This window comes from Engystomops pustulosus, chromosome 3 (assembly GCF_040894005.1).
Source record: "Engystomops pustulosus chromosome 3, aEngPut4.maternal, whole genome shotgun sequence".
Lineage (NCBI taxonomy): Eukaryota > Metazoa > Chordata > Amphibia > Anura > Leptodactylidae > Engystomops > Engystomops pustulosus.
This window is the reverse complement of record NC_092413.1, coordinates 7,519,979-7,538,053: the sequence shown is the minus strand read 5'-3', so window position 1 is coordinate 7,538,053 and position 18,075 is coordinate 7,519,979. Positions and strand designations below refer to the sequence as shown.

At 49.7% G+C, this 18,075-nt stretch overlaps 3 protein-coding genes across 8 annotated transcripts in view; 2 read left to right on the top strand and 1 right to left on the bottom strand.

The window, feature by feature from the left end:
• RBKS (ribokinase) overlaps window positions 1–7,908 on the top strand; it is a 48,456-nt gene extending 40,548 nt beyond the window's left edge. For all 6 annotated transcript variants that reach the window (XM_072139947.1, XM_072139942.1, XM_072139944.1 and 3 more), the window contains one exon: window positions 7,083–7,908. In XM_072139947.1, coding sequence (XP_071996048.1) covers window positions 7,083–7,259 — 177 coding nt within the window. In that variant the 3' untranslated portion in view covers window positions 7,260–7,908. The remainder of the gene's footprint in view (window positions 1–7,082) is intronic.
• A 1,119-nt stretch (window positions 7,909–9,027) lies between these two features.
• MRPL33 (mitochondrial ribosomal protein L33) lies at window positions 9,028–11,656 on the bottom strand. Its single transcript, XM_072139456.1, has 4 exons — window positions 11,520–11,656; window positions 11,388–11,406; window positions 9,325–9,431; window positions 9,028–9,241 (listed from the first exon to the last, which is right to left on the bottom strand). The coding sequence occupies exons 1-4, from the start codon at window positions 11,539–11,541 to the stop codon at window positions 9,192–9,194; spliced, it is 198 nt and encodes a 65-aa protein (XP_071995557.1). The 5' UTR covers window positions 11,542–11,656; the 3' UTR covers window positions 9,028–9,191.
• A 2,449-nt stretch (window positions 11,657–14,105) lies between these two features.
• The window catches only part of LOC140120912 (uncharacterized), a 103,849-nt gene continuing 99,879 nt past the window's right edge, over window positions 14,106–18,075 (top strand). Inside the window, exon 1 of the mRNA XM_072139937.1 lies at window positions 14,106–14,212. Within this exon, the coding sequence (XP_071996038.1) occupies window positions 14,192–14,212 (21 nt within the window). The 5' untranslated portion in view covers window positions 14,106–14,191. The remainder of the gene's footprint in view (window positions 14,213–18,075) is intronic.

The following is an 18,075-nucleotide window of genomic DNA, read 5'->3' as shown; positions in this document are numbered from 1 at the left end:
CCATGACACCACCACCACCAGCCTGACCTGCTGATACAAGGCAGGATGGATCCATGACACCACCACCACCAGCCTGACCCGCTGATACAAGGCAGGATGGATCCATGACACCACCACCACCAGCCTGACCCGCTGATACAAGGCAGGATGGATCCATGACACCACCACCACCAGCCTGAGCCGCTGATACAAGGCAGGATGGATCCATGGCACCACCACCACCAGCCTGAGCCGCTGATACAAGGCAGGATGGATCCATGACACCACCACCACCAGCCTGAGCCGCTGATACAAGGCAGGATGGATCCATGACACCACCACCAGCCTGACCCGCTGATACAAGGCAGGATGGATCCATGACACCACCACCACCAGCCTGTGCCGCTGATACAAGGCAGGATGGATCCATGACACCACCACCACCAGCCTGAGCCGCTGATACAAGGCAGGATGGATCCATGACACCACCACCAGCCTGACCCGCTGATACAAGGCAGGATGGATCCATGACACCACCACCACCAGCCTGAGCCGCTGATACAAGGCAGGATGGATCCATGACACCACCACCACCAGCCTGACCCACTGATACAAGGCAGGATGGATCCATGACACCACCACCACCAGCCTGACCCACTGATACAAGGCAGGATGGATCCATGACACCACCACCACCAGCCTGAGCCGCTGATACAAGGCAGGATGGATCCATGACACCACCACCACCAGCCTGACCCGCTGATACAAGGCAGGATGGATCCATGACGCCACCACCACCAGCCTGAGCCGCTGATACAAGGCAGGATGGATCCATGACGCCACCACCACCAGCCTGAGCCGCTGATACAAGGCAGGATGGATCCATGACACCACCACCACCAGCCTGAGCCGCTGATACAAGGCAGGATGGATCCATGACACCCCCACCACCAGCCTGAGCCGCTGATACAAGGCAGGATGGATCCATGACACCAGCACCACCAGCCTGACCCGCTGATACAAGGCAGGATGGATCCATGACACCAGCACCACCAGCCTGACCCGCTGATACAAGGCAGGATGGATCCATGACACCAGCACCACCAGCCTGAGCCGCTGATACAAGGCAGGATGGATCCATGACACCACCACCAGCCTGACCCGCTGATACAAGGCAGGATGGATCCATGACACCACCACCACCAGCCTGACCCGCTGATACAAGGCAGGATGGACCCATGACACCACCACCACCAGCCTGAGCCGCTGATACAAGGCAGGATGGATCCATGACACCACCACCACCAGCCTGAGCCGCTGATACAAGGCAGGATGGATCCATGACACCACCACCACCAGCCTGAGCCGCTGATACAAGGCAGGATGGATCCATGACACCACCAGCACCAGCCTGACCCGCTGATACAAGGCAGGATGGATCCATGACACCACCAGCACCAGCCTGACCCGCTGATACAAGGCAGGATGGATCCATGACACCATCACCACCAGCCTGACCCGCTGATACAAGGCAGGATGGATCCATGACACCACCACCACCAGCCTGACCCGCTGATACAAGGCAGGATGGATCCATGACACCACCACCACCAGCCTGAGCCGCTGATACAAGGCAGGATGGATCCATGACACCACCACCACCAGCCTGAGCCGCTGATACAAGGCAGGATGGATCCATGACACCACCACCACCAGCCTGACCCGCTGATACAAGGCAGGATGGATCCATGGCACCACCACCACCAGCCTGAGCCGCTGATACAAGGCAGGATGGATCCATGACACCACCACCACCAGCCTGAGCCGCTGATACAAGGCAGGATGGATCCATGACACCAGCACCACCAGCCTGAGCCGCTGATACAAGGCAGGATGGATCCATGACACCACCACCACCACCAGCCTGACCCGCTGATACAAGGCAGGATGGATCCATGGCACCACCACCACCAGCCTGAGCCGCTGATACAAGGCAGGATGGATCCATGACACCACCACCACCAGCCTGAGCCGCTGATACAAGGCAGGATGGATCCATGACACCACTACCACCAGCCTGAGCCGCTGATACAAGGCAGGATGGATCCATGACACCACCACCACCAGCCTGAGCCGCTGATACAAGGCAGGATGGATCCATGACACCACCACCACCAGCCTGACCCGCTGATACAAGGCAGGATGGATCCATGACACCACCACCACCAGCCTGACCCGCTGATACAAGGCAGGATGGATCCATGACACCACCACCACCAGCCTGAGCCGCTGATACAAGGCAGGATGGATCCATGACACCACCACCACCAGCCTGACCCGCTGCTACAAGGCAGGATGGATCCATGCTTTCATGTTGTTGACGCCAAATTCTGACCCTTCCATCCGAATGTCGCAGCAGAAATCGAGACTCATCAGACCAGGCAACGTTTTTCCAATCTTCTACTGTCCAATTTCGATGAGCTTGTGCAAATTGTAGCCTCAGTTTCCTGTTCTTAGCTGAAAGGAGTGGCACCCGGTGTGGTCTTCTGCTGCTGTAGCCCATCTGCCTCACAGTTGGACGTACTGTGCGTTCAGAGATGCTCTTCTGCCTACCTTGGTTGTAACGGGTGGCGATTTGAGTCACTGTTGCCTTTCTATCAGCTCGAACCAGTCTGCCCATTCTCCTCTGACCTCTGGCATCAACAAGGCATTTCCGCCCACAGAACTGCCGCTCACTGGATGTTTTTTCTTTTTCGGACCATTCTCTGTAAACCCTAGAGATGGTTGTGCGTGAAAATCCCAGTAGATCAGCAGTTTCTGAAATACTCAGACCCCCCCTTCTGGCACCAACAACCATGCCACGTTCAAAGGCCTCAAATCACCTTTCTTCCCCATACTGATGCTCGGGAGAACTGCAGGAGATTGTCTTGACCATGTCTACATGCCTAAATGCACTGCCGCCATGTGATTGGCTGATTAGAAATTAAGTGTTAACGAGCAGTTGGACAGGTGTACCTAATAAAGTGGCCGGGGAGTGTACATACCCAATGCCCCAGAGGCTGGGGCCCCCTGACACTGCGGGCCCCATAGAAACTGCTATGGCTGCTACCCCTGTAGTTACGCCCCTAACTGGATAACACTAGTCCAGGCGGGCAATGCAGATGCATGTGACATACCTTAAAGGGATAGAGTGCAGATACATGTGACATGCCTTAAAGGGATAGAGTGCAGACAAGTGTAATATGCCTTAAAGGGATAGAGTGCAGATACATGTGACATGCCTTAAAGGGATAGAGTGCAGACAAGTGTAATATGCCTTAAAGGGATAGAATGGAGGGAACTGGCCAGTACTGGACACAGGGAATAGGTCCAGTCTTATCATTGCCTTGCTGTCTCCTTCCATGTGAGGTGGACCCCCAGACATTGATATAGTGGCACCTTATCTCAGACATGTCTGAGCATAGATCAGACCATATTGGGGGCTCGCAGACGGTGACATGGCGGACATGTTTTTGGCTTCTCCCATTTCTGGAACCACAATCCGTGCGGAGTTTTGGGAAAGAATGTGTCTGAGCGTCTGCCGCTTTGATCTTTCCTGGAGATGGTGAATAGACCTTGTACCGGGGATTATTATCGGAGGTTTGTCATGAGATAGGAATGCAGGGGTTAATAGCCGACCCCTGACTCCCACGCTGACTCAGACTGAGATCACTCCCGAGCCATGAGGGGAAGGGGCCGATTCCCACAGGAGAGACCACCCCAAATCTTATCACAGCCCAGGTCAGGGGGTTCATTGCACTGTGATGGGAGATCCCTGGAAAAATCCAGGAACAGATAGTGTTGGGTAACTTCAGGTCAGCTCCGGGGGTCTGTATGAGAGAGAACAAGTCTCCAGGTGAGGGACCCCCTAACCCTTAGACTACGGGAGTTTTGTGTCACAAATCTGGAAATAGTTTTAAAGAGGAGAGTCCTCAGCAATGCACATGCAGCAGCACAATTGGGCCTCACATCTGCTGATAGGTTCCCTTTAGTCTGGGCTATTCATGAGCTGAGGAGTCTGTATTTATGTAGGGGATCTGCTGGCATTTTTTTAACCAGGAACGTGTACAGGGCACAGCAGTGTGAGGACTTGGAGAAGCTACAATCTGGGACTTATGAATCCTGCTGCTACTGAAAACATACAAATCTGTTGTACTCTATAATGTACTATATGTCCCCATATAACACTAAAGCGCTAAATAAATAAAGATTAATAATAATAATACCTAACACAGGCTGCAGCAAGCACAGAGCACAGCAGTGTGAGGACATGTCCCCATTGCAATTGGAAAAGCTACAATCCTGGAATATAAATTTAATATTTCACAGTCCTGCTGCTACTAACTACATACACAGAGGTATACACTGGCTCCTCCACCTAAGCTCTATACACCCCCTCTCCCGTCTGCTCTCTGTATTGTCCTAGGAGCTGACACTCCGCTCCCGGGGGATGTGGACGGCACAATGGCTCCTGACCCACAATTACAGCAGTTTTATTTCCCAAAAATATTTTCTGAGCAGATTAGATTATAAAACCAAAAGAATCCTAAATAGTGAAGAATGTGCTGAGCCCCCACCCCAGAGGAAGCCGCACACAACGAGAGAGACCAAGGGGCATCGCAGCCGCACGGAGAGGGGTTTCCGTACATGGAAAGTGTCAGATTCCAAGGTGGAAGTCCAAGAGATCCAGACATTCACTGACATGTAGCACAGGGCGGGGAACAATGGGGGGCGGCTGGCGCTCCCAGGGCTGTGTATAACACTATTACCAGGACATTAGGCACCGCTCCGGATCCTGTCCTCACTATATTCGGATCATTTTCCATCAACAAGTATCAGAGGTGAGAATAACAGGAGAACAGGAACCTGCAGAGTCCGAAATACAGAGGGAAATATTACACCTAACCTTATGTGCTGACCTGGACTCACAGCAGCAAAGTCATCGCCACTAGTCACTGGTCCTCGCTACTAGTCACTGGTCCTCGCTACTAGTCACTGGTCCTCGCTAGTAGTCACTGGTCCTCGCTACTAGTCACTGGTCCTCGCTACTAGTCACTGGTCCTCGCTACTAGTCACTGGTCCTCACTAGTAGTCACTGGTCCTCATTACTAGTCACTGGTCCTCACTAGTAGTCACTGGTCCTCATTACTAGTCACTGGTCCTCATTACTAGTCACTGGTCCTCATTACTAGTCACTGGTCCTCGCTACTAGTCACCGGTCCTCGCTACTAGTCACTGGTCCTCGCTACTAGTCACTGGTCCTCGCTACTAGTCACTGGTCCTCACTAGTAGTCACTGGTCCTCGCTACTAGTCACTGGTCCTCGTTACTAGTCACTTATCCTCGCTACTAATCACTGGTCCTCACTAGTAGTCACTGGTCCTCGCTACTAGTCACTGGTCCTCGCTACTAGTCACTGGTCCTCACTAGTAGTCACTGGTCCTCGCTACTAGTCACTGGTCCTCACTAGTAGTCACTGGTCCTCGCTACTAGTCACTGGTCCTCACTAGTAGTCACTGGTCCTCGTTACTAGTCACTTATCCTCGCTACTAATCACTGGTCCTCACTAGTAGTCACTGGTCCTCGCTACTAGTCACTGGTCCTCGCTAGTAGTCACTGGTCCTCGCTAGTAGTCACTGGTCCTCGCTAGTAGTCACTGGTCCTCGTTACTAGTCACTTATCCTCGCTACTAATCACTGGTCCTCACTAGTAGTCACTGGTCCTCGCTACTAGTCACTGGTCCTCGCTACTAGTCACTGGTCCTCACTAGTAGTCACTGGTCCTCGCTACTAGTCACTGGTCCTCACTAGTAGTCACTGGTCCTCACTAGTAGTCACTGGTCCTCGCTACTAGTCACTGGTCCTCACTAGTAGTCACTGGTCCTCACTAGTAGTCACTGGTCCTTGCTACTAGTCACTGGTCCTCACTAGTAGTCACTGGTCCTCGCTACTACTCACCGGTCCTCGCTAGTAGTCACTGGTCCTCGCTACTAGTCACTGGTCCTCACTAGTAGTCACTGGTCCTCGCTACTACTCACCGGTCCTCGCTAGTAGTCACTGGTCCTCGCTACTAGTCACTGGTCCTCACTAGTAGTCACTGGTCCTCGCTACTACTCACCGGTCCTCGCTAGTAGTCACTGGTCCTCGCTACTAGTCACTGGTCCTCGCTACTAGTCACTGGTCCTCACTAGTAGTCACTGGTCCTCGCTACTAGTCACTGGTCCTCGCTACTAGTCACTGGTCCTCGCTACTAGTCACTGGTCCTCGCTACTAGTCACTGGTCCTCGCTACTAGTCACTGGTCCTCACTAGTAGTCACTGGTCCTCGTTACTAGTCACTTATCCTCGCTACTAATCACTGGTCCTCACTAGTAGTCACTGGTCCTCACTAGTAGTCACTGGTCCTCGCTAGTAGTCACTGGTCCTCGCTAGTAGTCACTGGTCCTCGTTACTAGTCACTTATCCTCGCTACTAATCACTGGTCCTCACTAGTAGTCACTGGTCCTCGCTACTAGTCACTGGTCCTCGCTAGTAGTCACTGGTCCTCCATAGTAGTCATTGGTCCTCGTTACTAGTCACTTATCCTCGCTACTGGTCACTGGTCCTCGTTACTAGTCACTTATCCTCGCTACTAGTCACTGGTCCTCGTTACTAGTCACTTATCCTCGCTACTAGTCACTGGTCCTCGCTACTAGTCACTGGTCCTCGCTACTAGTCACTGGTCCTCGTTACTAGTCACTTGTCCTCGCTACTAGTCACTGGTCCTCGCTACTAGTCACTGGTCCTCCCTACTAGTCACTGGTCCTCCCTACTAGTCACTGGTCCTCGTTACTAGTCACTGGTCCTCGTTACTAGTCACTGGTCCTCGCTACTAGTCACTTATCCTCGCTACTAGTCACTGGTCGTGCTGTTGCGAGTCTAATATCAATGGAAAATGCTTTTGGCTCCTGCGCTGCTGTGAGTACAGGACAAGCCAACACATGGACCCTACAGCCCCAGGAGCAGACAGTCATTGCAGCGCCCCCCGCAGGTGACCCCAGTAATCTCTTCTGTCTCTTTCCTCTTAGGGGGCCGGGGACAGTTTTATTGGGGCGCTGGCCTTCTTCATGGCGTATTATCCTCAGCTGAGCATGGAAGAGATGGTGAAGAGGTCAAACCACATCGCGTCCGTCAGTGTGCAGGCGGCGGGGACGCAGACATCCTACCCCCAGCGGGACCACCTTCCTCAGGATATCTTCTCATGAAGGAAGCGGCTCCAGACACTGCTGGGAGGAAGTCATAAAACACACTTCTACAGCAGTGCCCCAAGGTGACCCCCTAAACTGCAGCAGTGCCCAGAAGTGACCCCCAAAACGACAGCAGTGCCCCAAGGTGACCCCCTAAACTGCAGCAGTGCCCCAAGGTGACCCCCTAAACTGCAGCAGTGCCCAGAAGTGACCCCCAAAACTACAGCAGTGCCCCGGGGTGACCCCCAAACTACAACAGTGCCCCCCCAAACTACAGCAGTGCCCCGGGGTGACCCCCAAACTACATCAGTGCCCAGTGGTGACCCCCAAACTGCAGCAGCCCCCGGGGCGACCCCTAATATTACAGTGCTGAGTTGACAGCCAACTACAGTGTATAGATGTGACCCCCAAAACTGCACTTCCCTGAGGTGACCCCCCCAATACCAGGGTGATCCCTGATAGCACACTGACTGACACCTCAATAATATGGTGCACAAATATGAACCCCGTTGGTACAGTAGCTTGTGGCAGCCCCCAATATTAGACACCTGAGACATCCCCCACTGATGTGACGCTGCCCCCCAATATTATGGTGCTATGAGAAGACCCTAAAAACACACGGTATCTTTTCTATTACCTCAATAAAACCTTGCCTTCCTCCCTACAACATCTGCACATTTACTTATTCCTACCAACATCCGGTTACGGGAAAGCTGGGTGACAATGTGCCCCCCCCCCTCCACGGCTTCTGTAAGTATGGTCACCCAGCTTTCTCAGGGGCCTGAATGTAAATCAGCAGCCACGCCCCTCTGACCATGACACCTAGTGGAGGGATAGATCCTTATACATGGAGCGATAGTGACACCTACAGGCGACGTCATGTATTACACTTCACTACACATCACAGTGTAAAGAAAGCAAAGACATTTCTAGGAGACTAAACATTTATATTTTAATGTGGGGGGGGGGGGGTAACATGGAGGGGCTACACTGCAGCCCGGGCTCTGAGCGATGCTCTGCGGCCGCCTGTAACGGGGAAATACACTTATTCATCATTTTTGCAATCTCCACCTGGTTTAGATTTTTGGGCCTGGATCCCTGTGGATCCCTGGGTCTGATTGTGTAAGTGACATCACTGGCCTCATTGTCACTTTGCATATTCCGGAAAGGTCCAGTGGTCACATGCACAATGAGTTTTGGCATCGGTGCCATTTCCTGTGTTCACATGTCGCACCTATATTGCATTATGAAACACAATAGAACAACTGAATGTGTTTACATCATGTTTATATTATGTTAACACAATTGTAAAACGCCACGTGTGAACGCAGCCTGAGAGGCCAAGGTGGGGTCAGACATATGGGGCAGAAGGAGACCTGGTCCCCACTATCCCATGATCTGAACATGAGGGGCGCTGCTCCTTCTTCTTCACCACCTCCTATAGAAACCCTTTATCAGCCATTTCGATATTGGAGGGGGATAGAGAGGGAGAAGGGTCCAGGCAGCAAGGAGTTAAAGGGGTTGTCTCGAGGTTGAAAAACATGACTGCTTTCTTCCAGAAACAGCGCCACCCCTGGCCGTGGTTAGTGAGGGTATTGCAGCTCAGCCGCATAGTTTTACTGCACAAACCATTATGGGAGCGCAATGTTTTTGGAAGAAAGGAGCCATTTTTATTTATTTCCGGACAACCCCTTTAAGCCCGCCCCCAGGTGCACCAAGCCCTCCCCCTGGCTTAGGATGTAGGTGACATCTCTCTGCACCACGTATAGAAAACAACTCTCCGGGCGTCTGTACAAAACTACAAACACGACTTTTATTGACAACTTTCATGGGCGACCTCCGATCCAGGAGCGATGATCCGATCTCAGCAGAGCGCCCCCTGTCCTCAGGGTCACATCCACCCCCTCCCCCAACAAGTGAGTCCTTGCTCCAGCTCAGTCTGAGCCGCTATCAGATGCTGCGGATTTTCTTCTTCTCATGGAACAGGACGTGTTGTCTGACTGCAAAACAGAGAAAACAAGCGATAAGATTCCACATCCCCCAACACCGACCCCAGAACCTCCAGCACCAGAGATGGACTCACCGATCGGGTCATACTTCCTCAGGATCAGCTTGTCTTTCAGTTTGTTCCTTCGAGTGTTAAACTTGTATCCAGTCCCAGCAGCGCTGACCATCTGTACCAGCAGCACCCTGCCCCAAAACACAGACAGCGAGGGGTTAATGTATGCGCCATGTCACTGTGTAATACACCCTGTATTACACCCCAGAGCTGCACTCACTATTCTGCTGCTGGTGCAGTCACTGTGTACATATATAACATTACTTATCCTGTACTGATCCTGAGTTACATCCTGTATTATACCCCAGAGCTGCACTCACTATTCTGCTGCTGGTGCAGTCACTGTGTACATACATGACATTACTTATCCTGTACTGATCCTGAGTTACATCCTGTATTATACCCCAGAGCTGCACTCACTATTCTGCTGCTGGTGCAGTCACTGTGTACATACATGACATTACTTATCCTGTACTGATCCTGAGTTACATCCTGGATTATACCCCAGAGCTGCACTCACTATTCTGCTGCTGGTGCAGTCACTGTGTACATACATGACATTACTTATCCTGTACTGATCCTGAGTTACATCCTGTATTATACTCCAGAGCTGCACTCACTATCTGCTGCTGGTGCAGTCACTGTGTACATACATGAGATTACTTATCCTGTACTGATCCTGAGTTACATCCTGTATTATACCCCAGAGCTGCACTCACTATTCTGCTGCTGGTGCAGTCACTGTGTACATACATGACATTACTTATCCTGTACTAATCCTGAGTTACATCCTGTATTATACTCCAGAGCTGCACTCACTATTCTGCTGCTGGTGCAGTCACTGTGTACATACATGACATTACTTATCCTGTACTGATCCTGAGTTACATCCTGTATTATACCCAGAGCTGCACTCACTATTCTGCTGCTGGTGCAGTCACTGTGTACATACATGAAATTACTTATCCTGTACTGATCCTGAGTTACATCCTGTATTATACCCCAGAGCTGCACTCACTATTCTGCTGCTGGTGCAGTCACTGTGTACATACATGACATTACTTATCCTGTACTGATCCTGAGTTACATCCTGTATTATACTCCAGAGCTGCACTCACTATTCTGCTGCTGGTGCAGTCACTGTGTACATACATGACATTACTTATCCTGTACTGATCCTGAGTTACATCCTGTATTATACCCCAGAGCTGCACTCACTATTCTGCTGCTGGTGCAGTCACTGTGTACATACATGACATTACTTATCCTGTACTGATCCTGAGTTACATCCTGTATTATACCCCAGAGCTGCACTCACTATTCTGCTGCTGGTGCAGTCACTGTGTACATACATGACATTACTTATCCTGTACTGATCCTGAGTTACATCCTGTATTATACTCCAGAGCTGCACTCACTATTCTGCTGCTGGTGCAGTCACTGTGTACATACATGACATTCCTTATCCTGTACTGACCCTGAGTTACATCCTGTATTATACTCCAGAGCTGCACTCACTATTCTGCTGCTGGTGCAGTCACTGTGTACATACATGACATTACTTATCCTGTACTGATCCTGAGTTACATCCTGTATTATACCCCAGAGCTGCACTCACTATTCTGCTGCTGGTGCAGTCACTGTGTACATACATGACATTACTTATCCTGTACTGATCCTGAGTTACATCCTGTATTATACTCCAGAGCTGCACTCACTATCCTGCTGCTGGTGCAGTCACTGTGTACATACATGACATTACTTATCCTGTACTGATCCTGAGTTAAACCCTGTATTATACTCCAGAGCTGCACTCACTATTCTGCTGCTGGTGCAGTCACTGTGTACATACATGACATTACTTATCCTGTACTGATCCTGAGTTACATCCTGTATTATACTCCAGAGCTGCACTCACTATCCTGCTGCTGGTGCAGTCACTGTGTACATACATGACATTACTTATCCTGTACTGATCCCGAGTTACATCCTGTATTATACCCCAGAGCTGCACTCACTATTCTGCTGTTGTACATACGACTAATAGTAGCTATATATACATATATATCACACATGGTGACACTTACTTGGATTTCGATTTGGCGACTGCACGTGAGACATGCGGGGAGAAAGAGAGAAGATTAATACATAACGTGACAATAAGAGACCCCGCACCACACCCCCTCCAAACACCCCATCATCACTTCTCTCTCACTCACAGTTCACACAGGTGAGGAACATGTTTGCGGTTCTCTCCTGCAGCCCAAGGTCAGGAAGCTCCTGCGCTTTTTATTTCCGGGTCACAGGAGACGCCGGGCAGCGGAGCAATAACACTGGGGCTGGTCTCCAAGAACATGGCGGCCGCGTGTGAAGTGTCTACCTCTAGCGACCACGGGGCAGAGCGCTAACACTGGGGCTGGTCTCCAAGAACATGGCGGCCGCGATTGAAGTGTCTACCTCTAGCGACCACGGGGCAGAGCGCTAACACTGGGGCTGGTCTCCAAGAACATGGCGGCCGCGTGTGACGTGTGTGCCTCTAGTGACCGCGGCTTGTTAGGAATATAACTTGGCCTGTAGTAGACGCCATGAATCCTACACAATTATATTTATCTGCTCTTGAGCTTTGTACCGCGCCCTCAGCACTGAGGGTTTTAGGTCTGTTCAGTGTTTTACTATCTGGATGTAAATTACATTTATGTTCCCTGGTTACAAGCAGAGGTCAAGATTCAAATTACAATTGAATAATATCTGTTTTTTTCCGTAAAACCACGATGACATATTTCCAAAGCAGTGAGCAAGTTCCCCGACATCATGACCAGCCTCAATGTAGTCAGAAGGAGGGGGCAGTGACCGGGTCTATGCTCTAGCACACTGGTGGCGAACCTATGGCACGGGCGCCAGAGGTGGCACTCAGAGCCCTCTATATGGGCACCCTCATCCCAGGGCAGGGTTCGCCAGACAGGACTCGAGGCCTCTTGCAGCCCAGGACCCCAGAAGGAAGCTACAATGATAATCCAAACTTCTTCTCCTTCTTCTACTGTATTGGTGACCTCAGATGCCTATACAATTTAAACCTGTGACAGAGCAGCGAGTAATAAGTTACTGCTTAAATTGTGGCATTGGCACTTTGCATATAATATGTGGGTGTTGGTTGTAGTTTGTGCACTCGGTGTGTAAAAGGTTCAGCATCACTGCTCTAGCAGATGGATAATGGAGGAGTCGGAGAGGGCTTGAGGCGGATAGAGACGCTCTGAAGGAGGAGGACGGAGGAGTCTGCAGGGAGTAGATTCTGGATGAGGGGTTGGAAGGACAGCGGGGTCTGGAGGAGGAGGGCAGAGGGGGTTTGGGAGTACAGGGGGGTCTGGAGAAAGAAGAGGATAGAGGGATCAGACCGCGTTCACACATTGGGGGTCATTTACTAACGGCCCGATTCGCATTTTCCCGACGTGTTACCCGAATATTTCCGATTTGCACCGCTTGTACATGAATTGCCCCGGGTTTTTGGCGCACGTGATCGGATTGTGGCGCATCGGGGCCGGCATGCGCGCGACAGAAATCGGGGGGGCGTGGCCGAACGAAAACCCGACGTATTCGGAAAAACCGCCGCATTTAAAAACCGAAATGTGTCGCTTGGGAAGCGCTCACCTTCACCTGCTATGGGATGGTGCATTCTGGGGCGTTAAGATTATTTTCGGCGCAGCAGCGCCACCTGGTGGACGGCGGAGGAACTACCATCTTAAATCCCAGCCGGACCCGAATCCTGTGCAGAGAACGCGCCGCTGGATCGCGAATGGGCCGGGTAAGTAAATGTGCCCCATTGAGTTTTTTGTTGTGACCACTTTACACATCGGATGAAATGAATGGACTTTTCCACCCTTACAAAACGCATTCAAAGTTGGGACTTTGATAAATATTTTTAGGGAAACTACTTCCCGGCAATGTTAAAACGCGTCACAAAACACGATTCTGCGCTTTTCGTAAGGCCAACACACAGCATAGGGGCACACGGGCCGCAAGCACAGGCATATGAATGGCATGGGAACGTCTTTATGTGAGCGCGTCCTCAGGAGTCTCCCGTTACAGGTTTTGTGGCGCCGGGTGTGAGCGTGGCCTCAGGAGTCTCCCGTTACAGGTTTTGTGGCGCCGGGTGTGAGCGCGGCCTCAGGAGTCTCCCGTTACAGGTTTTGTGGCACCGGGTGTGAGCGTGGCCTCAGGAGTCTCCCGTTACAGGTTTTGTGGCACCGGGTGTGAGCGTGGCCTCAGGAGTCTCCCGTTACAGGTTTTGTGGCGCCGGGTGTGAGCGTGGCCTCAGGAGTCTCCCGTTACAGGTTTTATGGCACCGGGTGTGAGCGTGGCCTTAGGAGTCTCCCGTTACAGGTTTTGTGGCACCGGGTGTGAGCGTGGTCTCAGGAGTCTCCCGTTACGGGTTTTGTCGCCCCGGGTGTGAGCGTGGCCTCAGGAGTCTCCCGTTACAGGTTTTTTGGCGCCGGGTGTGAGCGTGGCCTCAGGAGTCTCCCGTTACAGGTTTTGTGGCACCGGGTGTGAGCGTGGTCTCAGGAGTCTCCCGTTACGGGTTTTGTCGCCCCGGGTGTGAGCGTGGCCTCAGGAGTCTCCCGTTACAGGTTTTGTGGCGCCGGGTGTGAGCGTGGCCTCAGGAGTCTCCCATTACAGGTTTTATGGCACCGGGTGTGAGCGTGGCCTCAGGAGTCTCCCGTTACGTGTTTTGTCGCCCCGGGTGCTGGTTTTGTTGATGCTTTCCCTTTTATAATGTAATTTTTCCTCCAGTTTTTCCTTTCTTCCCGCAGGAGGCCGCTGGGATCTGCTCCCTCCGCTGCCGGCGACTCATCGCTTCCTTGACATTTGCAGCGTTTGACGTCACTTACAGCGAGGAATGAGAAGTGTTCAGGAGCAGGTAGGGAAGAGCCGGGGATGTGGTGACAGTCAGCGTGTGCTCCATCCTGTCACCTCTCCTGCAGATCATTTCACAATGAGGGAGAAAACCTCTACAGAAATTACACCCCCCTCCCCCCCCCCCTTATACTCCAGCACTCCATCATAGCAGATAAGGAGGATTACAGACACAGGAGCATCTGGTGCACATCCAGACACCTCCTGACCCTGCACCATGTATCATCCATAACATGTGATATTATTACACTGCAGACATCCCGGCCCCTCCTGACCCTGTACCATGTATCATCCATAACATGTGATATTATTACACTGCAGACATCCCGGCCCCTCCTGACCCTGTACCATGTATCATCCATAACATGTGATATTATTACACTGCAGACATCCCGGACCCTCCTGACCCTGTACCATGTATCCTCCATAACATGTGATATTATTACACTGCAGACATCCCAGCCTCTCCTGACCCTGTACCATGTATCATCCATAACATGTGATATTATTACACTGCAGACATCCTGGCCCCTCCTGACCCTGCACCATGTATCATCCGTAACATGTGATATTATTACACTGTAGACATCCCAGCCCCTCCTGACCCTGTACCATGTATCATCCATAACATGTGATATTATTACACTGCAGACATCCCGGCCCCTCCTGACCCTGTACCATGTATCACCCATAACATGTGATATTATTACACTGCAGACATCCCGGCCTCTCCTGACCCTGTACCATGTATCATCCATAACATGTGATATTATTATACTACAGACATCCCAGACCCTCCTGACCCTGTACCATGTATCATCCATAGCATGTGATATTATTACACTGCAGACATCCCGGCCTCTCCTGACCCTGTACCATGTATCATCCATAACATGTGATATTATTATACTACAGACATCCCAGACCCTCCTGACCCTGTACCATGTATCATCCATAACATGTGATATTATTACACTGCAGACATCCCGGCCCCTCCTGACCCTGTACCATGTATCATCCATAACATGTGATATTATTACACTGCAGACATCCCGGCCTCTCCTGACCCTGTACCATGTATCATCCATAACATGTGATATTATTACACTGCAGACGTCCCAGCCCCTCCTGACCCTGCACCATGTATCATCCATAACATGTGATATTATTACACTGCAGGCATCCCGGGCCCCTCCTGACCCTGTACCATGTATCATCCGTAACATGTGATATTATTACACTGCAGACATCCGAGCCCCTCCTGACCCTGCACCATGTATCATCCATAACATGTGATATTATTACACTGCAGACATCCTGCCCCTCCTGACCCTGTACCATGTATCATCCATAACATGTGATATTATTACACTGCAGACATCCCGGCCCCTCCTGACCCTGTACCATGTATAATCCATAACATGTGATATTATTACACTGCAGACATCCCGGCTCCTCCTGACCCTGTACCATGTATGATCCATAACATGTGATATTATTACACTGTGGACATCCCCTCCCCTCCTGACCCTGTACCATGTATCATCCATAACATGTGATATTATTACACTGCAGACATCCCAGCCCCTCCTGACCCTGCACCATGTATCATCCATAACGTGATATTATTACACTGCAGACATCCCAGCCCATCCTGACCCTGTACCTTGTATCATCCATAACATGTGATATTATTACACTGCAGACATCCCGGCTCCTCCTGACCCTGTACCATGTATCATCCATAACATGTGATATTATTACACTGCAGTCATCCCACCCCCTCCTGACCCTGTACCATGTATCATCCATAACATGTCATATTATTACACTGCAGACATCCCGGCCCCTCCTGACCCTGTACCATGTATCATCCATAACATGTCATATTATTACACTGCAGACATCCCGGCCCCTCCTGACCCTGTACTATGTATCATCCATAACATGTGATATTATTACACTGCAGACATCCCGGCCCCTCCTGACCCTGAACCATGTATCATCCATAACATGTGGTATTATTACACTGCAGACATCCCGGCCCCTCCTGACCCTGTACCACGTATCATCCATAACATGTGATATTATTACACTGCAGACATCCCAGCACCTCCTGACCCTGTACCATGTATCATCCGTAACATGAGATATTATTACACTGCAGACATCCCAGCCCCTCCTGACCCTGTACCATGTATCATCCATAACATGTGATATTATTACACTGCAGACATTCCGGCCCCTCCTGACCCTGTACAATGTATTATCCATTATTCACCTATTTCTAGTTACAAGGATCCCAGCAGCATTACGGTATCTTAGCGACAGGGAGGTGATGATCTTGTGGGAGGTCAAAGACTGATGGTAAAATAACACTTGTCAGCACAGAGTATTTAAGGTGTGAAGACATGTTTACATTTCTGCAAAACAGAATAGTGACTGTAGTGATTAATATGACATCTTCAACTCTAATGATTAAACCTCAAGATCCCGGCTATAGTGTATGAGCCGCTCTGCCTCCACCTACCCGTGTTTCCATGACATCACACACATCCCATTCATTATAGCAAGAGCGAGAACAGGACTGTGTACACACATGGAGGAGACATCACACATAGTAACACCTTCACTGCTGGACCAAGATATTTATACACCTTGTATCTAGTATATTATAATACTGCCCCCCTATGTACAAGAATATAACTACTATAATACTGCCCCCTATGTACAAGAATATAACTACTATAATACTGCCCCCTATGTACAGGAATATAACTACTATAATACTGCCCCTATGTACAGGAATATAACTACTATAATACTGCTCCCTATGTACAAGAATATAACTACTATAATACTGCCCCCTATGTACAAGAATATAACTACTATAATACTGCCCCCTATGTACAGGAATATAACTACTATAATACTGCCCCCTATGTACAGGAATATAACTACTATAACACTGCCCCCTATGTACAGGAATATAACTACTATAATACTGCCTCCTATGTACAGGAATATAACTACTATAATACTGCCCCCTATGTACAGGAATATAACTACTATAATACTGCCCCCTATGTACAAGAATATAACTACTATAATACTGCCCCCTATGTACAGGAATATAACTACTATAATACTGCCCCCTATGTACAGGAATATAACTACTATAATACTGCCCCCTATGTACAAGAATATAACTACTATAATACTGCTCCCTATGTACAGGAATATAACTACTATAATACTGCCCCTATGTACAAGAATATAACTACTATAATACTGCCCCCTATGTACAGGCATATAACTACTATAATACTGCCCCCTATGTACAAGAATATAACTACTATAATACTGCCCCCTATGTACAGGAATATAACTACTATAATACTGCCCCCTATGTACAGGAATATAACTACTATAATACTGCCCCCTATGTACAGGAATATAACTACTATAATACTGCCCCCTATGTACAGGAATATAACTACTATAATACTGCCCCCTATGTACAGGAATATAACTACTATAATACTGCCCCCTATGTACAAGAATATAACTACTATAATACTGCCCCCTATGTACAAGAATATAACTACTATAATACTGCCCCCTATGTACAGGAATATAACTACTATAATACTGCCCCCTATGTACAGGAATATAACTACTATAATACTGCCCCCTATGTACAGGAATATAACTACTATAATACTGCCCCCTATGTACAGGAATATAACTACTATAATACTGCCCCCTATGTACAGGAATATAACTACTATAATACTGCCCCCTATGTACAAGAATATAACTACTATAATACTGCCCCCTATGTACAAGAATATAACTACTATAATA